The 24652-nt window shown below is 40.2% G+C and overlaps 1 protein-coding gene across 1 annotated transcript; it reads right to left on the reverse strand.

Moving 5' to 3' along the window:
• Positions 1–1665: 1665 nt before the first annotated feature.
• Positions 1666–24350, reverse strand: LOC149282387 (COP9 signalosome complex subunit 8-like). The gene is made up of 5 exons (XM_089498262.1): positions 24273–24350; positions 23839–23909; positions 15975–16023; positions 2200–2332; positions 1666–1739 (listed from the first exon to the last, which is right to left on the reverse strand). Exons 1-5 carry the CDS (start codon positions 24348–24350, stop codon positions 1666–1668), a joined length of 405 nt encoding a protein of 134 aa, XP_089354388.1.
• Positions 24351–24652: the final 302 nt, after the last annotated feature.

A 24652-nucleotide genomic window follows, 5' to 3' on the forward strand; every position in this document is an offset into this window, starting at 1 on the left:
AGGGGAGATAAAAAAAAAAAACAAAAAAACAAAACATTTTTTAGAGAAGGGACAGAATGAACTAATAGCACATAAAGCTATTGCAGAAGTGGAAAAATGACAAATCATGATTTATTTAATAATCTTTAATACATTTTCAAATATCAATAGACAAAACAAATACAAGTAACAAAACAAAGAAAAAACAGACTTAAGACAAAGATATACCAGTTAACAGTCACGGGAATCGCAGCAAGACTGTATGCTGTGTATTTTCTCTATATTCTTTCCCACATCTCTTTAATTTTTGTGATGAGCCATTAATCCAGCTAACACCCGTGTCCATATACCATATTTTCTTGATTATAAGACAAGGGTTTTTTTTTTTTGGTTTTTTTTTTAAGAGCAAATGCTCTGAAAAATACCCCTCCTCTTATAATCGAGGACGACTACAAGACTAAGATCCAGATCCCCTGCAGCGCCGCAGGGGACCTGGATCCTCCTGTCTGGTAACCTCTGCTGCTGCCGGCACTTCCACTGGGGCTTCTATGACCGAGCGCCGGCGAAACTGCAGGCAGCAGCTGAGGCTGTTTACGCGCATCGCGCAGACCTTCCCCAGCTTCCAGAGAGGAGAATACCCCGCAGATCTGCAAGAAAAATAACGCAATAATATAGACAGAGCTGTTTGGTTGTTATATGTTCAGTTAAATAGAGGTCTGACTATAAGATTGCCAGCAGAGCTGCAAGAGACCTGGATCTGCTGCCAGCATTTCTACCAGGGCTTCTATGACGGAGACCGTAAAACACGAGAATACTAGAAGAGAAATGTTGGGGCTATTTCAGCGTTAATTGTATATGAAAGTAAAATAAATTGATATTCAGAAGAACTAATTAAAGCATGTTAAGAAAAAGGATTAATATGATTGAATGAAATGACGAGTACAAAATCTTTGGGCATTTATCAGTAGTAGGACTAATGAATCATTTAGTTGTAAAACTATGAAATGAATCAGGGCGTAGTATACAACTACGCACCTCGCTAATGTGGACTCCTCTCCTTTCCTGTGGGGACCCCGTTACATAAGCCCCGTTATACCATGCCCTGCAGGAAAGCGTAGGGTACCGAATATGTCAGCCCTGCTGAACACTGGGCGCCAGGGAATGGTTTCCTTGGCGACCTGGCGCCCAAAGTTTGTCGAGCCCTATGTTTTTGATTATATTTCAGCACATTTTCCAGTGATTTGGTTCAATATATGGAATCCATAAAGATTTTTTTTTCTTGACAGTAACAATTAACATGCCCGATGCCACATAGGGAGCACACTTACCTGCTACCTTAGTTTTGGGCTGTTAGGGAGATCCGTGGTTTCCATGGCGACCTGGCGCCTAGAGTTTGTCGAGCCCTATGTTTTTTTATTATATTTCATCAATTATTAATGAAATATAATCAAAACTATATATTCCTCAGGTTTGATAAAGTGTTCTTTGAAAGTCTAGGAAACTCACATTTTAACTGAAACAGTGTAAGCATCCATCACTCAGCCAGTACATGCTGGTGATGTGCAGACCCCATACTGTTGGCAGCATCAATACACAAGGGGGGCAGCCAGCCAGGTTTCAGCATGTACTGGCTGACTTGGCATGATAGCAGTGTGATTGCTAACAGCAATCACAGTCCCATCTTGCCTAGGTTCCAGCATTTACTGGTTGCCTGGGTATAAAAGGAGACACCAAGCCAAAGGCACGCTGCCGTGTTGCATCTAACAGAAAGAGAAATAATATAGGAGAAGTGTGTTCATTAACATTGCTTCACACTGTATTTAACCGGCCACTTCTGGGGTCAACCGCATACCAAACTTACATTGGTTTCTGCAATTTTCTCCTATGGTCTAAACTTTTACCCTATGAGACACTCATGGCCAAACCATACCAGAATGTTGCTGTTACCTGATATTTTACACCATGCAATAAACCCACCGCAGTAAAGGAGGGCAGTGGAACTAAGTACTTAGTGGCACAAAAAAATCCTCTCTTCTCTTTGTTTGGAGAACACAGCAGCAAGACAGCTCCATCTAGTAATTGTTTTGCAACGCTCCCCAAGAGAGGTCCGTTGAAAGAAAAAAAAACCACCACTATATAATGTAAAAGCACAAACCAGGAGTAACCTATACTTTCAATTTTATTTCAGAATTCACCATGTGCTGGACGACAGTGCTATACCTCTTACAGCCTCCATCATTGGTTGAATGTTTTCTGACCACTGGTTGGCAGCAATGGATGAGTAGATTCCGGGGAAGTCTCTCTGCCAGATCCTCTGTCCCACCTCCCAAATCCCAGCCAGCTCTGCATTGGCCTGCAAGAAAAAAAAGAAATACAGTGACTTTTACAGACTGCAGCATCTCAAAATATTACCTTCTCTACTATATATCTAAAGAATAAAAAAGTAAAAGCTCTGCTCATATTGAATTTAAAATAGTTTGCTTAAAAAGCCATTTCAAATTGGGCTGTATATAAATTAAATCCCTCTCCTGCAATACTTTTACTAGTGTGGGTGGTCTATTCCTAACGACGGCACTTTTACCTATTGCGTAATACACCCGAAATCCCTCTAGACTGTAAGCTCGTTTGAGCAGGGCCCTCCTCACCTGTTGTCTCCTCTCTGACAGCCAGGGAAGGTCTGCGCAATTGATAACGCTTGGCGTCTCGTGTGCTGTGTAAAGGACGCTCTATGGTTTGTCAGGAACCGCCTGGTGTTGAGGAGGGAGCAGGTCACAGTCTGACCGCCGCGTGCTTATCCACAGCATGCTGAGAGAGTGCTCTCTGATGGACAGTCTAGAGGCTGAGGACTATCTCCATCAACCCCCTCACCCACTCCACTTCCCTATTTCATCTTATAATCGAGCAAATACGGTATTTTAGCGATGTCAGTTTTTCTTATATCAGGGGGGCATAAGACATATCAGGGGGCACGGTAGCATAAAGGGGCTATAAGGCATATCAGGGGGCACAGTGGCATCACTGACATATAGGGTTAAAAGGCATATCAGGGGCATGGTGGCATATCAAGGGTAAAAGTCATATAGGGGGCTATAAGGCATATCAGGTGGGGCACAGTGGCATATCGGGGTACAAGGCATTTTAGGGGACAGAGTGGCATATAGGAGGTATAAGGGGGCACAGTGGCATCTCTGACATATAGGAGGGTATAAGGCATATATGGGGGCAGAGTAGCATATAGGGGGTATAAGGCATTTCTGGGGCAGAGAGGCAAAACTGGGGGTGAGGTGCGCATAACTTGGCAAAAATAGTTTACATGAATATTTACTAGTGACAATATAAAATGAAAAAAAGAACACCTTCACGAGTGGGTGAGTCTCAAATGTAAAATAATATAATATACAGTACCCTACAGATCTTGCTGCTCCCGTAGATCAACACTCCTCACAAGTGTTAAAACACACGATATATAGACAAACGGGGCGCATAGATATGTGGGAAAAATAAAAATATAACGAATATAGTGTAATGAGTTCAAAAATAAAAACCAAAATAAGTGATATAAGTTGCACTCACAAGTGTACTTAGGAGTGATCGCTCATCGAAAATCCAGACTTTATACCGTCTTGGAATTTCTGCATAAACAATAGGAAACGAAAAATAGTGCAATAAAATAGATATTGGTTTAATAAATATAGATTAAAAACTTACAAACGAATAGGCATAACTGGTGGGTTATGCGTAAAAGCAGTTTCTTTCACAAGGAGTATTCATCAAGTCCTTATAAAGTCCAGATTCTGAAAATGTAAAATATCTCAACGGACGAACTGTTGAGGAGAAAAATTACCCCGACGAACTGTTAAGGGATAGTTTAGTAAAAACTAAGGATATGAAAAGAGAAAAGATGTTGCATAAAAAAGAGAAACGAATACAAAAAACAGAGGAATTCAATTTCGCTTTTATTACTCAATATAATGACAAATCGTTTAAAATAAAAAAGGCGTTTGAAAAATGTTGGCCAATTCTACAGGGTGACAGCGTACTGCAAAATTTCCTTCCAGAAAAACCTAAGATCATATATAAAAAATTAAATAACCTAAAGAGCTTAATAGCCCCCAGCGCTCTTCCAAATGAAAGAATAAATAAAGACCATTTTTTAACCTATAAACCTGTGGGTTTTTCACCGATGTGGCATATGCAAACTTTGCAAAAGTTGCCACCTACAAGACAAAAAAACTACCTCATTCAAATGCACTATAACGAAAAAAGAATATAACATCCGTCATTTTATACACTGCACATCAAAGAATGTAGTGTATTTATTAGAATGTAAGTGTGGAATTCAGTACATAGGACGCACATCTAGAGAACTAAAAGTAAGGGGTCTTGAACATTTAGGTGGAATAAGAAATAACAATATGAAGCACAGTGTCCCAAGACACTGCGTGAAATGTAACAAATTTTCGTTTCCTGATTTTAAAGTAATAGGGATTGATCTAGTATCCCCCCCATTGGCGGGGAGGAGACGTGAAAGAAATTTTATCAAAAAAAAGAAACGGAATGGATATACAAATTTCAAACCTACAAAAAAGACGGTTTAAATGTAGAACTAGACATATCCATTTTTTTAAATTAAAAAATTTATTTACAAACAACACACATATAAAAATGTTTTAAGTTTATTTTATCATACTGTTCACATATACAGTTCATACAAGCATATATATTGTTTTTATAATAATATTTTTATTCAAGTTTATTTTTCATACAGTTCTTATTCATATATATATATTTATTTATACATTCTTATATAAGATTACATTTCTCTACCTTACATAACATCACCTTTATGCAATTTCATTCCATCTATGGGTTAACCATAGAACAGAAGGTTGTCAGTAACACAGTCACGATGGCACTTAGCCAATTAATCAATTAATGAGATTACTATCTATATACTCTCATTTATATCTCTCTCTCCCTCTTATGTTCTTTTTCCCCGAGGGGGGTTCTGTCCAATGTGATAGATACCTACGAGGAAAAAAGAAACATACTCATTTAATACATTTGATCTCTAAATTGGTACTGATTAACATTGCAACTAAGTTGCTAACATTGTTTCTTTTTCTCACTTAATCTTGGACAGAGTCCAAACCACACTCACAGATGTCTTCTACCTTGATTCTGCCTGTCTGCTCTTTTCCGAAGCTCTGTTGATATATCCCTGCAAATTGAAAAGATTGAATGAAATAAGAACATTTGATACATTTTCTGATTTGATAAATTATTTATTTTACATACTTACTGATCACGAATATCGGCCGTTATGAGTCCTGACGAAACGAGGAAAAAGTGCAACTTATATCACTTATTTTGGTTTTTATTTTTGAACTTATTACACTATATTCGTTTTATTTTTATTTTTCCCACATATCTATGCGCCCCGTTTGTCTATATATCATGAATATTTACTAGTAAAGCTTTTTTTGGTATTTTTTGGGTTCTTGTTAAAATATAGCTTTAATTATTATGTCAGTAAAATAAGGCAAATCGTGAAATGTCATTGTGATAAAGAGATAAGTGTTAATGGCACATCTTAATGTAAATTATATGTTTTTATTTTAAACAAAAAGTTTGCATAGTTTTTTTTTACCTGATTAAATCGAAAAAATAATCCCGAGAGGTATGCAATGGGGATATTTAAAAGTGGCACATAGAAAACTGAATCGCTGCAGTAATACTCCAAAGGCAGCAAGACCATAGCAAAATAAATATTAAAAAACAAATATCGGTAGATAGACTAGTTAAATTTACCCAATGTTCCCAACACAAACTATAACTATTTGTAAACAAATTAAACAAGGAGAGGGATACTTGTTTTCGAGATGGAGCCAAAAATATTTTATGTGACTGTGGCCTAGTGATATGTAGGTACATTGTTAAGGCACTTGAAAATATCTGCACAATCTATCTCATAAACCAATTCTCTGGTTTCTGCACACAATACAGCGTCTGCGAATGAACGGGCGCATCCAGCTCAAATAACGGTGCAAGGTAGTAGCAAAGCTTTTCAGCCAAAGTCTGTTCGCTCTGGCCCTGCGGATGATCTGTTTCCTTTTTATTTCTGCGTATGCAGCCCGCTTCTTCAGGTGTTCGTTATAAAGGAACAGAACGCGCCGCTTTTCTTTCTTTGGAAAGAAGAAGGCAGCAATCACTCTGCGGAGACGGCCAATATACACCTGGACAAAGCAGAGCAGCAGGAGTCCGACCACAGGAAGGCAAGACCACAGATAGCCCTCAACTGACATCCGAATCGGATTTAATAGACACATGGTGTTATTACTCAGGTGCATGGTGGCAGAAGAGGTGTTGAGGTTACCAATAGTACGCCTTAACATCCTGGAAATAAAAGTATCGCCTCCAACCAGGACCTCCAGTTTGTGGTGACTGGAGAACACATACGAGATGTGCAAATGTTTTTCCGGATAATCTGGAATAGGTGATAAAGGATCCAGTCTGTAGTTAAGGATAAGATGAGGAAGGTGAGCATGGGAACACACTGGAAAAACTCCATCATTGTTGTCTTCATCTCAAGGTCCTGAACCGCTGGATTCCAGGGAAACACAAAGCTCTTGCGCTCTCCATTCCTCAGGGGTAGAAGGTGTCTCTTATTCCGTTTCCTCCTGCGAGCATCAATCTGCCTGAAGTAGGTTGTTACATAGGCGTTATCAAACCTAATGTTGGTGTTGTACTGGTGGCAATACTTGTAGGCAGAGATAAAGATGAAAACAAATGTGCAGGAAATGACAACACGGACAAAGGACCCAACCTTCCTCATACCTAACTTCTTCTGCTCTAATGTCTCTGTAATCTCCTCTGTGATCTCCTTTTTAGAAATGTTCATGCCAAGAAACATGCTTGGTTCTTGTTTAACGATTGCTATTTTGCTAGCAAAGCCATCGTCCTTTCCATTCATAGTCGCATTGACCTTATCATAGATGGTTCCAAAATTGGCTTCCATAGGGATCTTCTTCTTGCACCATGTATTTACAACATTCACGATATTGCACAAAAATGAGAATTGCATAGGAAGGCAAAAGAGATGGTTAAGGACAGGTAGGGGAATGGCCTTCATACAATCGTCATGTTTCTTGGCAAACCACTCACGGCATTTCTCAATACCTTTTTCAATAACGAACTCACAGCCCAGCATAGACTTCAGGTTGAACTTCTGCAGAGTGTCAAGAGTCTTGTTTTCCTCTTTTGTCTCCTTTTCTTTCTGTTCCTCAAGCTTTTTATCATAGCCTTCAGAGCTCTGCACCTCAGAATCTGTCTCCTTAAAAACAGATTTTATGCCGCTGGTGTCATTTTTAAGTTCTTTTGCCCCTTTTACCAAGTCTTCAATTATCTTTCTGAAAGGGTTTATAATAACTTTCCAGGACAACTTTGTGTGGTTTATCTGGAGCTCCACCTTGCACCCAATGGATTTTGCAACATCCTCCATGTTATGCTGCAGGTTGCTGACAGGTCCATCAAAAATAGACTGCAGTATAAGTTCAGGTTTTCTCCTCCCTTTCTTATTTCTGCTCTTCTTTGAGCCCAGAAAACAAAGGAGTGTCCAATGATCCACAATATTTTTGGAGAATGACCTGAAAAAGAAAAATGTTAGCCAACTCATAACAATTCCGGTCTCACATATATTTTAAAACGGTCTGTTTCCCATCTCCCAATCCTCTTAATTATGGAAGTATCCAGCCCTAACCTAGCAGCCTCTGTCGCTGCTCCGATTCTAAAAGAGTGAGAAGAATAATGTTCAGCACCCAGACACAAAGCGAACAAACATTTTTTTAACACACTGTTAAATTGAAATCTTGTAAGCAGTTGTCCTGAACCATGAACAAGCCAGTTACCAGAGACCTTAGGGCGCTGAGCCATAAAAGCCTCAGACATCCTCACAGGGCAAATACCATTACCATTAACCCTTTGTAGGACTATCCAACAACCTTTACCCCGCTTGTCAGTTTTAGATGACCTCAGAAAATTTTTTAAACTAACGCCACAAATAACATCTAAGATTTGTAAACCTGAACCACCCTTTTTATTAATAGCCACTAGCTCACCTAATCTAAAAGCCCCCAAAAAGGCAATAGTAAAAGCCGTTTTGAATAGGCAAGACTCAAATATCATCCACTACTTTCACTAAATCATGCAGTAACTCATAAGAAATAGGTCTTCTCAAGTCTTGAATACAAGTTCTACCACCATAGCCTTTCAAAATCTGTTTCACTAAAAAATCTTTAAAAACATGTTGCTTAGCTGCTAAATTGAAGAAAAAAGATATACCCAACAAACACCTATCTATAAACGAACGCGGAAATTCTCTTTCTTAATTAGATCCAAAACTGGCATCCAACAAATCTACTTTGTTTGATTGAACAAAATTTGACCATAAACGCCATGACCACCTATAGCTGGCCCATGTGCTTTTTGATAAAGATCTGGCAATTAAGTTTCTTACCTGGGAGAAGTCAATTCCCATATGCACGGTGGAACCTGCAGCCCTTCCTTCTCTGCCTGGGGTGCCAGCTCCCTGAACAGCTTAAAATCAAAGCGCGAAAGAGCATCAGCTATATTGTTGTTTTTCCCCGGAATGTGTTTGGCTTTCAACCAAATATTATTAACAAAACACAAATAAACTAAGCGCCTTAATAAACTTATTACTGGTAAAGATTTTGCTCTCAAAGTGTTAACCACCCAGACTACCCCCATTTTATCACAATTCAACAAAATCCTTCTGTTACTCCCTGCAGGACCCCAAAATACAAGAGCCACAACTACTGGAAACAACTCCAACAATACTAAATTTTTAGTCCAACCGGCTTCGTACCAATCTATAGGCCATTTAGCAACAGCCCATTTCCCTTGCCAGAAAATTCCAAAACCAGATGCTCCCGCTGCATCTGTGAAAAATTCTAAATCATCACTAGTGATAAAATCATGCTGCCATATGGCGGCACCATTGAACTTTTTAAGAAATAACTTCCATATTAACAAATCCTCCTTAACCTGCCTAGTAACCCTAACTCTGTGAAAACCTATCTTCTTCCCGGCAATAGCTTTAGCCATCTGTCTGGAAAAAAACCCTTCCCATAGGGATTATCCTAGCTGCAAAATTCAATAAACCAAGTAAAGATTGAAAACATTTAACTGTCACCTTTTTAGCCGATAAAACTACATTAATCATAACACGCAATTTAACCACTTTTTCTTTAGGTAACTTAAATAACATCTTAACCGTGTCAATCTCTATACCTAAAAATAATAAAGAAGTAGCCGGAAAAACTGTCTTATGTGCTAACGGAATACCAAAAAACTCTGATAAAACAAAGAACGAATTCAACAAATGTAAACAATCTAAACTATCCGCCTTACCAATAAACAGGAAATCATCTAAATAAAGGACCACAGAATCAAGGCCCGAAACTTTCTTGACCACCCATTCTAAGAAACAAGCAAAAGCTTCAAAATAAAAACAAGAAATGGAACACCCCATCGGCAAACATTTATCGAAGTAGAATTGACCATTAAAATGAAAACCTAAAGAAGGAAAACAAAATCGGGTTAATAGGCAAAAGCCGAAAAGCAGCTTCAATGTCCACCTTAGCAAGCAAAGCATTTTTTCCCAAACCGTCTCACCCACATCAAAGCGTCATCAAAGCTAGCATAATGAACGGGAAAATCAGCTGTGCAAATTTCATCATTAAGAGAACCTCCTTTTGGAAACGAAAGGTGATGAATTAGTCTGAAGGACCCCTTTTCTTTCTTTGGAACCAAACCCAAAGGCGACAACCTAAAATTGTCAAACGGAGGAAATTGAAAGGGGCCCGCAACTCTCCCAAGCAAAATTTCTTTTTTAATCTTTTCTTCAACAATCGTCAGATTACCTTCTACCGATTTCAGGTTATTAACCCAGCATAAGTTATCACCTTTAAAAACCGGAATATTAAAGCCAAATTTAAAACCATCATGTAGCAGTTTAGCCATCCGTTTGTTTGGATAAGTGTTTAAAAAGGGGAGCAGATTTAACTGTCTCACCGGCATCTCTGCTTTTTGGAAACTGATCCTTTCCCCTGTCCCCTACGAAAACATTTGACAGCTGGGTAGCTACATTCATGCCTAAACCTACATGAGTTAGGCCACTTACATTGGGAATCATTAAAGGACCAGCATATACCTTTTTGACGCATCTGCTGTGCATTAACCCCTTGCGGCCTAAAATTAGAAACATTTTTTTGAGGAAGCAAAACACTAACCCATGTTCCTACGTCCTTCATTCCCCACTGTAGGTTCTTATGCACCGCTAGCGTTTGCCTGAAAATCTCATCATAATTAAACCATGACAATCTACCAAAGTTCTTAAATGCCTCTAAAACTGCTTCCAAATGTTGAAACATTTTCAGAACATGGGCAGGGCAAAGGTCAGGAACCGTTTGATAGTGGAATTCGGCCGCTTTCGCTTGAATAAGCGGCTGCTCCTCCTCCTTATAAGTTTGCTTTCACTGTTCTGGGTCATCTCTCTTTCAAATTCGTCTCCTTCAAATTCCTCCTCTTCCACCTCCTCCTCTTCCATATTAACGTTTTCCACATCTTAAATGGGTCATCTAATGGGCCATACATGAATATGCAAGAGCCCATTTTTAAAACAGCCGTCATGCCCGTCTACTGTATTTCTGAAGCCTGAGCAATGTTTCAGTTATTAGGAGGCAGCTGTCTGGTAAGTCCAGTGTCAGCCGTGGTAAATACTGTCTTTCACTTTTACCCCAGGGCTCAGATAGAGCCTTCTGAAGAGGTAGATAAATGCAGCATATTGCACATGAACATTTAATGAGGGAACTATCCTAATGCACTCAAAAAGCTATTTTTAATCACTATTTAACCCCTTCGAGACAAAGGCTGATTTTACTTTTTGTACCCTTTGTGACAATGGCCTTTTTAACATTTCTGCGCTGCTTGTGTTTAGTTGTAATTTTCTTCTTTTCCGTTTACTGAACCCACACACATTAGATATTGTTTTTTTCAGGACAAGAAGGGCTTTCTTTAGATGACATTGTTTTGATTGTATCATATTATTTACTATTAAAAAAAGTATAAAATATGGTGAAAAATTTAGAAAAAAATGACTGTTTCTAACTTTTAGTTGAAAAATCTTTTACTCATCTATAAAAGGTAATGAAAAAACCTGCTAAATAGACTCTACTATTTGTCCTGAGTTTAGAAATACCCAATGTTTTTATGTTTTTTTGCTTTTTTCTACCCATTATGGGGCAATAAGTACAGGTAGCGTTTTGCTATTTCAAAGCCATTTTTTCCAAATCTGGTAATTCTTCCCCCCATGTGCCATTTCGGGTATCTTTGAACCCGGCCAATGCAATTTACCCCATCAAGTCATATATTTTTGAAAACTAGACAGCCCAGGGTATTCCAAATGCTAGTATTTTAACTCTTTCCATGCACCATATCTACCACCAGTCTTTGTCAAACTTTATGGTAGTCATTTTTTTTGCATTTGTTTTTTCACACATTTTACTTCAGGTATGAATAAACAGGTTCTGGTATATGTCACTATCACAAAACACCCCAATATGTGTTCAGCAACATCTCCTGAGTACAGCGATACCTCACATGAATGATTTTGCCTGGCTGTTTTGGGGCAAAAGGGCCACATTTGGGGCATGCGCTTTTTTCAATGTTGAACTTTGGCATTTGGGGATCCACTGCCCATGCCCTATTTGGTACATCTTTGAGCCGGGCCATTTCAGTGTGCCCAATAAACCCATATATTTTTTAAAACTAGACACCACAGGGTATTTTAAATGCTGGTATTTTAACTCTTTGCATGCACATATTTTACCACCAGCATTTTTTCAAAGTTTGCAGTAATATTTTTGTGTGTGTATTTTTCCCACACACACCTACTTTATGTATGAATTTACAGCTCCTGGTATATGCCGCTGTCACACGACACCCCATAATGTGTTCAGCAACATCTCCTGAGTGCAGTGATACCCCACATGCATGGGTGTGTCATTTTTTGGGGGAACTAAAAGGCCACATTTGGTACGTGTGCATTTTTCTAATTGGAAATTAGATGTGTGGCCATCCTTCCCCCCGTGTTAATTGGGACGTTGTTGAACCTGGCCCATTCAATTTACCCCATCAAATCATACATTTTTTAAAAGTAGACACCCCACGGGCATTTAATATGCCAGTATTTTAACTCTTTCCATGCGAGAATTGTTTTAAGCTAATATGCTAATTTTAGGACTTGCTCACAAAAATATATTTTTTATATATATATTTTTTTTTTATTATTTTTTTTAAAAAAAAATTTAACATTTTTTTTCAACTTGGAGGTTCCCCTGATAGTGACATCAGTGGGAAATGATTTTTACATTTTACTGTTTTTTTACTATTTTTTTCTAATTATTATTAATTTTATTTTATTTTTTAATTTATTTTTACTAATCACACTGTGATTAGAAAGCTGGGCTCCATTGACTTGCATGGTGAATGCAGTACCTGTATTCAACCTGCAAGTGGAGCCAAAGTTCTCTAGATGGTCTGGACCATCTAGCGAACTTTTAAAATTTGTGGTTCCTGTTACAGGACGGCGGCCATCTTCCTTGATGGCGAAGATTGCCGGCAGCTGCGGCTGTGACCGCTCTCCGGAGCGGTCACAGCCCATCAAAAGGTTAGTGTTTGGTGTCGCTGGATGCCTCCTGATCGAGGCATTCCAGCGACACCATTTAAGTTTAGGAGGCGATCGTCGATCGCCTCCTAAACGCTTTTAAAACGGGCGTCCGCCGCCATACAAAGTATGGCGGATGTTGACGCCCCGTGGAGGGGCCAGAGATGGCCCCTTCGTGCCGATCGCGGCGTTGCTGAATGCCTCGAGGTCGAGGCATTCAGCAACGCTTTTTGGGTGCAGAAAGCGATAGTAGATCGCTTTCTGCACCCGTTTAAAGACGTGCCGGTCCTGGCACGTCAATTGTCGTAAAGCACATGCTTTTCCGTGTCGTGCCAGGACCGGCAATTGTCGTTAAGGGGTTAAAGGAAGACAGAGGTGGAAACAAATAACTAAGTGACCAGTACTGGCTTCCATATACCAGGAGGAATGCCTTTCGGTTACTGTACGCAAATATGAACAAAAAGCACCCAGTGTTTTACCTATGTGCAGATATTATTATTTTGAGTCAAGGGCCGATGGGGGCTCTGTGTTTGAGAGAACTGATGGGGAAGCTGCAGTTGCAAGGCATAGGGTGGGATGGTTACTAGTTTAGTGTTTTAATAACGCACAGTTATGTCTGCATGATTGATTATAGCAGTTGCGTAGTGTCTATTACGAGGTCTCTGTGCCTCTCACAGCATGGTTAGAAAGATGGGATCAGAGATCCTGGCTCTGTTATGGATTCTCATGCTTTATATGGGAATTCTAAGACAGACCTGAGAGCACCCAAAATAACTGAAAATAAAAGTGATGTATGGGAGGGGGAGGAGGCAAAGTGATGTATGGGAGGGGGAGGAGCCAGTGATGTACGGGAGGGGGAGGAGGCAAAGTGATGTATGGGAGGGGAGGAGCCAGTGATGTACGGAGGGGGGAGGAGGCAAAGTGATGTGTGGGAGGGGGAGGAGCCAGAGTGGTGTGTGGGAGGGGGAGGAGGCAAAGTGATGTATGGGAGGGGGAGGAGGCAAAGTGATGTATGGGAGGGGAGGAGCCAAAGTGATGTATGGGAGGGGGGAGCCAGAGTGGAGTATGGGAGGGGGGAGTCAGAGTGGAGTATGGGAGGGGGAGGAGCCAGAGTCGAGAATGGGAGGGGGAGGAGCCAGAGTGGTGTATGGGTGAATTTCAGGGCATATAGGGGGTATAAGGCATATCGATATTAGGCATATCAGGGGGGCATAAAACAAATCTGGGGGTAAAAGGTATATCAGGGGGCTCAGTTGCATATCACTGGCATATAAGGAGTATAAGGCATATCGGGGGGCACAGTGGCATATCGGGGGGCACAGTGGCATATAAGGGGGCACAGTGGAATCTGGCATATAAGAGGTATAAGGCATATATGGGGGCAGAGTGGCAAGCTGGGGGTAAGAGGTGCATAACTGGGGGCAGTTTGGTAAATAAAAAAAATGTAAACAAGGCTTTTTTTCTCAGTTTTTATTAAATATGAAAAATAGTTAACATATGAATTAATATTTACTAATAACTGTATTAAAACCTAGTTTGAGAAACACTGTGTTTGGGTTCTTGTAGCCTTTATTATTATGTCAGTAAAATAAGAAGGTGAATAGAGAAAGGCCATTGCAATAAAGAGATGAAAGTGTAAATTGTACGTTTTTTATTGCAATTTTTCTTCAATTTAAAATAATGTATTTTTTTATCCGATTAATCGACAAAATAATCGGCCAACTAATCGATTAAAATAATCGTTAGTTGCAGCCCTAAGTGTGATTGCTAACAGCAATCACAGTCCCATCTTGCCTAGGTTCCAGCATTTACTGGTTGCCTGGGTATAAAAGGAGACACCAAGGGACACCAAGCCAAAGGCACGCTGCCGTGTTGCATCTAACAGAAAGAGAAATAATATAGGAGAAGTGTGTTCATTAACATTGCTTCACACTGTATTTAACCGGCCACTTCTGGGGTCAACCGCATACCAAACTTACATTGGTTTCTGCAATTTTCACCAATGGTCTAAACTTTTACCCTATGAGACACTCATGGCCAAACCATACCAGAATGTTGCCGTTACCTGATATTTTACACCATGCAGTAAAGGAGGGCAGTGGAACTAAGTACTTAGTGGCACAAAAAAATCCTCTCTTCTCTTTGTTTGGAGAATACAGCAGCAAGAGACCGAGAGAGGTCCGTTGAAAGAAAAAAAAAACACCACTATATAATGTAAAGGCACAAACCAGGAGTAACCTATACTTTCAATTTTATTTCAGAATTCACCATGTGCTGTACCTCTTACAGCCTCCATGATTGGTTGAATGTTTTCTGACCACTGGATGCGTAGATTCCGGGGAAGTCTCTCTGCCAGATCCTCTATCCCACCTCCCAAATCCCAGCCAGCTCTGCATTGGCCTGCACAAAAGAAATACAGTGACTTTTACAGACTGCAGCATCTCAAAATATTACCTTCCCTACTATATACCTAAAGAATAAAAAAGTAAAAGCTCTGCTCATATTGAATTTAAAATAGTTTGCTTAAAAAGCCATTTCAAATTGGGCTGTATATAAATTAAATCCCTCTCCTGCAATACTTTTACTAGTGTGGGTGGTCTATTCCTAACGACGGCACTTTTACCTATTGCGTAATACACCCGAAACCCCTCTAGATTGTAAGCTCGTTTGAGCAGGGCCCTCCTCACCTGTTGTCTCCTCCCTGACAGCCAGGGAAGGTCTGCGCAATTGATAACGCTTGGCGTCTCGTGTGCTGTGTAAAGGACGCTCTATGGTTTGTCAGGAACCGCCTGGTGTTGAGGAGGGAGCAGGTCACAGTCTGACCGCCGCATGCTTATCCACAGCATGCTGAGAGAGTGCTCTCTGATGGACAGTCTAGAGGCTGAGGACTATCTCCATCAACCCCCTCACCCACTCCACTTCCCTATTTCCCCAGGCCGATTCCACTAATGTATACAAAAAACGATTGTATTATTTGAGCCTGAGACTAGCTTAGCGCACCGGCATTTTTTCATTTTCCCTGATTCCACCAATGTGCTAGCCATACGTGCCATGTCTGGAATTGTAATTGTACACGGCTTTTACTGTATTCTTGAGCTTTCCGTTAACTGAAGTAGTACTGTACATGTATTGCCCTGCGCTGCAGTACTGCTTATCTTTTTATCTAATAAAAATAAAAAATAGGGCATTCGTTTCTTATAGTAAAGTAAGTATGTTTTGCACAGTAAAGCTATAAGCACACACTACTTACAGATTTGATGGCAGGTGGTATTCTTTTCCAGAGATATCTGGCATTATTCCTGGTAAAACATACAAGCATCAGTTACCAAACAATCACTCATTTGCTGCAGTGAGAAATATAAAATTAGATTTACAAATCACATATACTAAACCAGACCTCCTCCGGCTGCCCCCACTAGATACCAGGGAGCCTGAAGCACAGGGGACAAGTCTAGGGATGCACTGGTAAGTTTATTTATATTGTATTGTGTATTTATTTTTTTGTCAATATTTTTATACCTATTTTAGAGATGTCAGTTTTTCTTATATCAGGGGGGGGGGCATAAGGCATATCAGGGGGCACAGTGGCATCTCAGTGACATATAGGGGTAAAAGGCATATCAGAGGCATGGTGGCATATCAAGGGTAAAAGTCATATAGGGGGCTATAAGGTATATCGGGGGGCACAGTGGCATATCGGGGGTATAAGGCATATATGGGGGCAGAGTAGCATATAGGGGTATAAGGCATTTCTGGGGCAGAGAGGAAAGCTGGGGGTGAGGTGCGCATAACTGGGCAAAAATAGTTTACATGAATATTTACTAGTAAAGCTTTTTTTGGTATTTTTTGGGTTCTTGTTAAAATATAGCTTTAATTATTATGTCAGGAAAATAAGGCAAATTGTGAAATGCCATTGTGATAAAGAGATAAGTGTTAATGGCACATCTTAATGTAAATTATATGTTTTTATTTTAAATAAACGAAAAACTTGCATAGTTTGTTTTACCTGATTAATCGAAAAAATAATCGATTATGAAAATAATAGTCTAGTCTACATGCCTAAATGCATTGAGTTGCTGTCATATGATCGGCTGATGAGCTATTTGTGTTAACATGCAATTGAACAGATGTACCTAATAACGTGGCCAGTGATTGTGCACGTGTGTGTGTGTATATATATATATATATATATATATATATATATATATATCAGGGCTTGACAATTTTGTTTTGAATCTAGGAGCCAGCAAAAAAAGTTAGGAGCCAGGATTTTTTTTTTTTTAACTAACAGTTTTATTTTCAACAACAAAAATTAATGTCCCAAGGGAATCCTTCCCACTCTCCTCGAACACACACGCACACATATATTTATTTTTAAATATATATATATATATATTTTTTACGATGTGAAGATCCTCTCCCAGTCACAAAGAACTCTTCTGTGAGCCCAGCCCCCTTGAGCGTCAAGTCTTGAAAGAGGTGGGACGAAGAGCCTCACTAAGGCACTGCCACTCAGCAGCACGGTGTGAGGTGGTAAGACCGCTTTAATTTTATTAGGGGCCGGCTTACTTACACCGTACTGCACGGTGACAAGGGCCAGTCTGGTCTTGCTCACGCGGGCCGCACATTGAAGTCCGGCGGGCTGGACGTTGGACGCCCTTGACCTAGGCGTCAGGACAAAATTCTCAGTCGCCATGGCGACCTAGGATTTGTCGAGCCCAGGGAGTCTTGGGGTGCATTGGTAAGGGGGGGGGATATCTAGGGACCAGAATGTCATATCAGGGAAGGGGCAGAAGGAAATTAAAGTAAGGTGTATTATGAATTAAGGGGGGTGCACATGAAAAACCAAAAGCCATTTTAACCCCTTGACTGCTAACGACGGCATGGTGCCGTCGCTAGCAGTCCCAGTCAGGTGCTAACGACGGCACCATGCCGTCACTAGCACTCTCCTACCTTGATGGAGGTCTGTGGACCCCCATCACCACCTATCCCGGCGATCTGCCCCTCATATTGAAGGGCATCACTGGGACCACCCGATCTGGCTGGTGACGTCGCGCGTAATGACGCGATGACGTCACCGCGCAACTTTATTGAAAACTGACAATTGTCAGTTTTCACGGTATGGGGGCATGCTGCTTAGATGCCTGTATCTCAGGCATCTAAGCAGCTACAGACCCCCAACATATACCGTTGGAAAGGTAATCGCTTCACATTTCCAACGGTATAATGCTTGTAAAAAAATAAAAATATTATGTTAAAAAAATAAAAAAGTACAAAAAAAGTAAAAAAAATGATTTGGGAGTCTCTAAAGGCAGATAAATAAAGATCAAAATTGCCTAGAGACCCCCAAATTAAATTATCTAAACATTAACTAGTTTAGCTTAAAAAAAAAAAAAAAAAAAAAAGTTTAAGTATTCTAGCTAAATGATCACTGTGGTAGCCAATGTTACCACAGTGATCATGTAGCTATAAAAAGTCACATTCCCTTTTTGATCATGGGGTTAAATTTAGCCAATGGTAGAGAAAGGTAATTTTTTTTAAACCCTGATGAACTGCAATTATTATTAAAATCAGCCGTTTAGCCTGTAGTACGTAAGTTAACCATGTCATCCCTGGAGCCCCTTGCATTTTTACTGCAAAACTTATTTTTGCTGTAAAAGTGATTTTATTTCTCCCTTTACGATCATTTCTTTGGGATTGTAAGGGGAAAGAATGGTGTGTGTGCTTCTGTGAGTGAATGTACGGATAGTATGGTGTGTGCTTCTGCAAGTGAATGGAGATATGAAAAGCGTGTGAATTGTCAGTAATTAGGGTTGAAGCCTTGATGTGGCATTACTGCTCACGTAAGAAGTTAAATTATAGCACATAAAAGTACATATTTTCAAAAACTACACCCCTCGGCGCATCAAATGAGGGGCTGCGTGTGTTTCTAGTACAAACCTGGAGTGCGCAAGACACAAATGAACATGTCGCTATGGTTAGAAAAAACATATTTTCTAGCCAAAGCGACACATTCCATCATTATTTGTGCACTCAACTTTTGTCCTAGAAATACATGTAACCCCTCATTTGAAGCTCCAAGGGGTGTAGTTTCTTGAAATGTGTACTTTATGTACCCTAATTTAACTTCCCAGATGTCTAGAGCACTTTAACTTCAGAAATGGCAGATTGGAGAATCTTGTTAAAAAATTGTCTTAAAACATTTAGGGGTGATGCCTGCATTTAGACAGCTCTAGACAGCTGGGAAGTTAAATTATGGTACATAAAGTATATATTTTCAGAAACTACACCCCTTGACGCATCAAATGAGGGGCTGCATGTGTTTCTAGGACAAACCTGGAGTGCGCAAGACATAAATGAACTTGTTGCTTTTAATTTTATTTTTTTAAATTTTTTTATTAGTGTGATATTCACTTATTTGTTGTGCACGTCAGATTTGTGATACAAATACAAATAAGATCTCATTTGCTGCAGCTGGGGGTGTAGTTTCTAAAAATATATAGTTTTGTTGGCATATTTTAACATCCCGGGCAGCTAGAGCTGTTTAATTGTCGCAGCCATGCATTAAATTTAAAGATGTCTTTTTGTGATAGTCTAATAAATTTAACTTTTAGCAATAAAATATTAGAAAAACACAGTCTACTGTTCTCAATTTCTGTTTATTTTAGACCGCTTACCTACTACAAATATTTAGCAACACAGGTTTTGATATTAGAGTTTAGAAAAATAACATTACAAACTAGTTTTTATTGAGTTGGAAGTGAAAAATTAAACTTTTTTCCCATTTTTGGCTGTATTTTGCAAACCTAATGAGACATACACATATAAAAATGGTATATTTGGAATCTGCTGGGTGTGCTGAAAAAAACAATATTTGGTTTGTATAGTTTATTCCCAAGAAATTTACTTGAAACGCTTTAAACGTGAGATACACCAAAATGCCGAAAACCAGCTTAGCACCAGGGTGGGAAATGGCTTAGCAGCCAAGGGGTTAAGTTGCTATTTGCATATAACCTATGCTGACTAACTGCATAATAGATACCAAACATGTTAGAATACACGTATTCCTGTTCATTAGATAAGATACTGTTTCACCATTCTGCTTAGTATTTTTTCTTTAAAAATAAATTTTCCCTTTTCTCACCAAACTTTTAGGGTGTGGCCTATAATCGGGCCAATACGCTGTGTGTGTGTGTAATATATAGATACACACACACATATATATATATATATATATATATATATATACACACACACACACATACACTTACTCTGCACTACACACAATGGCTCTAGAACTATACCACTGAAAGGAGAGCTGCCTTGATGCTGCCTCTTTAGCAGGCCTGGTACACTAGAACTGGGCATACACACCTGATCGCAACACAACACACAGATATCCAGTACAGCTCCCTGGGCCAGCCAGTGGAGATTAGAGGATTTCCCCGACTGGCCATGATGACCCCGCACAGAATAGTTAAGACAGTGGGGCAGCTACAAAGTACAGTGTCTGAAGATGGGAAACCCGAGAGGTATGCAATGGGGATATTTAACAGTGGCACATAGAAAAATATTAAAAAACAAATATCGGTAGATAGACTAGTTAAAATTTACCCAATGTTCCCAACACAAACTATAACTATTTGTAAACAAATTAAACAAGGAGAGGGATACTTGTTTTCGAGATGGAGCTAAAAATATTTTATGTGACTGTGGCCTAGTGATATGTAGGTACATTGTTAAGGCACTTGAAAATATCTGCACAATCTATCTCATAAACCAATTCTCTGGTTTCTGTTGTTTCTATACACACTATTGGCAATTTCTGTTCTGGAACACTATGATACCCTCATATCCGTTCTCAGCTCCTAGAAAAGAAGGACTGTGGGGGAAGAAAGGATCTAGGACTGGGACACGTTGCTGGTATGTTTTGTTCTCCTCATATTGTATCTTTGTCTACATTTCTCTCCGAAACTCAGAACAGCAAAGAATCTAATTGCAATACGCTGAGGCGGCAACGTTTCATCCATGATTAGCTTCCTGCACTGGATGAGCTTGCAACTTTCTACTACTAACACCTTTTGTGTAACACTATCACCAGAAACACTAAATAAGATACCAATTATAATTAGTTTTATTTGTTATTGGTTTTTGTATTGCCACCAGGTGACCCCAGAATGTTTATTGCATATAGGTGGTAAACATATGCAGGTGGAATTCCTGGGATCATTCCAATTCATCCTCATCACTCTCGCTGTCAGAGACGGAGTCTTCATGAGGTGTACATGCATAACAGAAGCGCTTCATATCTCTCCAGCACTGCCTGCAGTATACTGTGCCACAGTCTGCTATCTCGCACACATACGAGTCCTTGGTTTCACTAGAACTGCACACAATACAGCGTCTGCGAATGAACGGGCGCATCCAGCTCAAATAACGGTGCAGGGTAGAAGCAAAGCTTTTCAGCCAAAGTCTGTTCGCTCTGGCCCTGCGGATGATCTGTTTCCTTTTTATTTCTGCGTATGCAGCCCGCTTCTTCAGGTGTTCGTTATAAAGGAACAGAACGCGCCGCTTTTCTCTCTTTGGAAAGAAGAAGGCAGCAATCACTCTGCGGAGACGGCCAATATACACCTGGACAAAGCAGAGCGACAGGAGTCCGACCACAGGAAGGCAAGACCACAGATAGCCCTCAACTGACATCCGAATCGGATTTAATAGACACATGGTGTTATTACTCAGGTGCATGGTGGCAGAAGAGCTGTTGAGGTTACCAATCGTACGCCTTAATATCTTGGAAATAAAAGTATCACCTCCAACCAGGACCTCCAGTTTGTGGTGACTGGAGAACACATACGAGATGTGCGAATGTTTCCGGATAATCTGGAATAGGTGATAAAGGATCCAGTCTGTAGTTAAGGCTAAGATGAGGAAGGTGAGCATGGGAACACACTGGAAAAACTCCATCATTGTTGTCTTCATCTCAAGGTCCTGAACCGCTGGATTCCAGGGAAACACAAAGCTCTTGCGCTCTCCCTTCCTCAGGGGTAGAAGGTGTCTCTTATTCCGTTTCCTCCTGCGAGCATCAATCTGCCTGAAGTAGGTTGTTACATAGGCGTTATCAAACCTAATGTTGGTGTTGTACTGGTGGCAATACTTGTAGGCAGAGATAAAGATGAAAACAAATGTGCAGGAAATGACAACACGGACAAAGGACCCAACCTTCCTCATACCTAACTTCTTCTGCTCTAATGTCTCTGTAATCTCCTCTGTGATCTCCTTTTTAGAAATGTTCATGCCAAGAAACATGCTTTGTTCTTGTTTAACGATTGCTATTTTGCTAGCAAAGCCATCGTCCATTCCATTCATAGTCGCATTGACCTTATCATAGATTGTTCCAAAATTGGCTTCCATAGGGATCTTCTTCTTGCACCATGTATTTACAACATTCATGATATTGCACAAAAATTTGAATTGCATAGGAAGGCACAAGAGATGGTTAAGGACAGGTAGGGGAATGGCCTTCATACAATCGTCATGTTTCTTGGCAAACCACTCACGGCATTTCTCAATACCTTTTTCAATAACGAACTCACAGCGCAGCATAGACTTCAGGTTGAACTTCTGCAGAGTGTCAAGAGTCTTGTTTTCCTCTTTTGTCTCCTTTTCTTTCTGTTCCTCAAGCTTTTTATCATAGCCTTCAGAGCTCTGCACCTCAGAATCTGTCTCCTTAAAAACAGATTTTATGCCGCTGGTGTCATTTTTAAGTTCTTTTGCCCCTTTTACCAAGTCTTCAATTATCTTTCTGAAAGGGTTTATAATAACTTTCCAGGACAACTTTGTGTGGTTTATCTGGAGCTCCACCGTGCACCCAATGGATTTTGCAACATCCTCCATGTTATGCTGCAGGTTGCTGACAGGTCCATCAAAAATAGACTGCAGTACATACATCACCAGGTAAGCACGGCCTTCTTTGCCCAAAATATTTGGTGCCATCATGATTGTGGCACAGCGAAAGTGAGAAGATGTACCCCATCCGATGGCAAAGGTTCCTGATATCCCATATAGAAGGTTTATCTTATTTTCTTGATATAGATTCATTGGATGTACCAACAAAAAGTAGATTCCAGTGCCAATCATACCCCCAGCTCCAGCACCAAGGAAGAATTTTGTCATGAAAAATTCATTCGGGTCACTGAAAAGGAATCTAAGACAGAACATGGGCATGGCAAAGGTCAGGAACCGTTTGATAGTGGAATTCGGTCGCTTTCGCTTGAATAAGCGGCGGCTGCTCCTCCTCCTCATAGGTTTGCTTCCACTCTTCTGGGTCATCTCTCTTTCAAATTCGTCTCCTTCAATCTCCTCCTCTTCCACCTCCTTCTCTTCTATCTCCTCCTCTTCCATATTAACGTTTTTCCACATCTTAAATCTATCTATATTCAGATATGGGAGGTGCTGCAGTAGTCACGACTTCACACTCCAAACACTAACTGCAGACTGGAATGGTCTGTGGAAATCACGCTGACTACTGCACAGCTACTGTGACATCACAAAGAGGCCCTCAGTGAACACACAATGGCTCATTAGCATATTCCTACCAGTAAAATAAGTGGCTGTAGTAACATTAAACAATCTGAACATAAGATTTATCACCCCTGTGGGGAAATCCCTGAATTTATAGGGCATTAACACATATTCACAAATGAATCCGTATGAGCCCTGCCAACGGCCATCTCACAATTTGAATCTATAAAAACCACACAGAAAATGATATCTAAACAATGAATTGTATCTTTGTGAGTTATGTTGTAAAATGAAGAAATTGTGATTTCCAAAAGCATTTTTATATTTTTACTCATTTTCACAATACTCATTTTCACAGAGGTGATGAAGCAAGAATCATCATGAAATATATTAATGTCCCCGAATGTAAAATGGGTCATCATGTTGTGCTTGCAGAGCAATCAGTAGTTGCAGAAGACAACCAGAACAAAAAAATATATTTAAAATATAAAATGATTAGAACAGCTGCACAGATGTGTATTATTTAGTACGTTACAGCTGCTGCATAGATGTATCTTTCATATAATATCAGAGAGTTAGGAAGAATAACTTACATGTCATTGTGTAGAAGGTATAGCGCTAGAAGCTGACTGTACACCTGGGGTGTTGCAATACCTCCTGGAGCCTGAACAGACATAATGCAGTTTTAAACCATAACGTAAATATATGTGCACTTGACAGAAAAACAACATCAGCCCAGAATCACCTAGAGAAAATAAAACTACTAATGCCACTAGAGGTAACGCAGTTCCAGACATGATGTCACACTTAAACGTACACAAAAGACGTAGAGCGCTTCACTATGTACTATATACACGAGAGTATTCTGTAGCTAAATGCATCTAAACACAGCCCATGAAATCAGCAGCGTTACCACCGATTTGCAACCATAGCTCCCGATCTGCCACCCACCGGAGTACAGCTACGGTAGAGAACCGCCGTCCTGCCAGCTCCCTTACGTATAATGAAGGAACACTAAACGCCTCACCTCAAGTTCTTGCTCCTCGCACTGCTCCAACAACCTCTGGAAGGAGACCGGGTTTTCCGCCATCACGGCCACTGGCATTTTCCCCGCAAGCCCACAGGGCCTCCCGTCTAGAACCACTGACACCGGTCTTCCTCTTCCGGGTTCAAACCCGTCAATGTATCCAAAGTCAGAGTTGTTCTAACTACTAGAGACCAAAGTGCAAATACATGCCCGTCTTTCAACGGTAGCCATTTTGTTGGTGTCGCTTCCGTTCTAGTGCTTTCAGTGCATGCAAGGGAAGCGTACGACTACGTACTATCGTGTGGGCCGGGGGGGTGCTTGCAGACACTGGGGCGCGCAATGTTTCGCTGCTAGTGCTTCCCCGGTAGACTGCAAATTGC

The sequence above is a fragment of the Sceloporus occidentalis genome, unplaced genomic scaffold (genome assembly GCF_023333645.1).
Source record: "Sceloporus occidentalis isolate IW3139 unplaced genomic scaffold, rSceOcc1.0.p SCAF_117, whole genome shotgun sequence".
NCBI classification, from domain to species: domain Eukaryota; kingdom Metazoa; phylum Chordata; class Lepidosauria; order Squamata; family Phrynosomatidae; genus Sceloporus; species Sceloporus occidentalis.

What these genes read in the sequence shown, in the direction of transcription:
- LOC149282387 (XM_089498262.1), bottom strand. Translation starts at nt 24,350, where the DNA reads ATGCCAGTGGCCGTGATGGCGGAAAACCCGGTCTCCTTCCAGAGGTTG. An exon ending in TACCTTCTACACAATGACAT is followed by an intron (nt 16,024 to 23,838) that starts GTAAGTTATTCT and finishes ATGTTTTACCAG; the next exon opens with GAATAATGCCAGATATCTCT. An exon ending in TACCACCTGCCATCAAATCT is followed by an intron (nt 2,333 to 15,974) that starts GTAAGTAGTGTG and finishes TTTTTCTTGCAG; the next exon opens with GCCAATGCAGAGCTGGCTGG.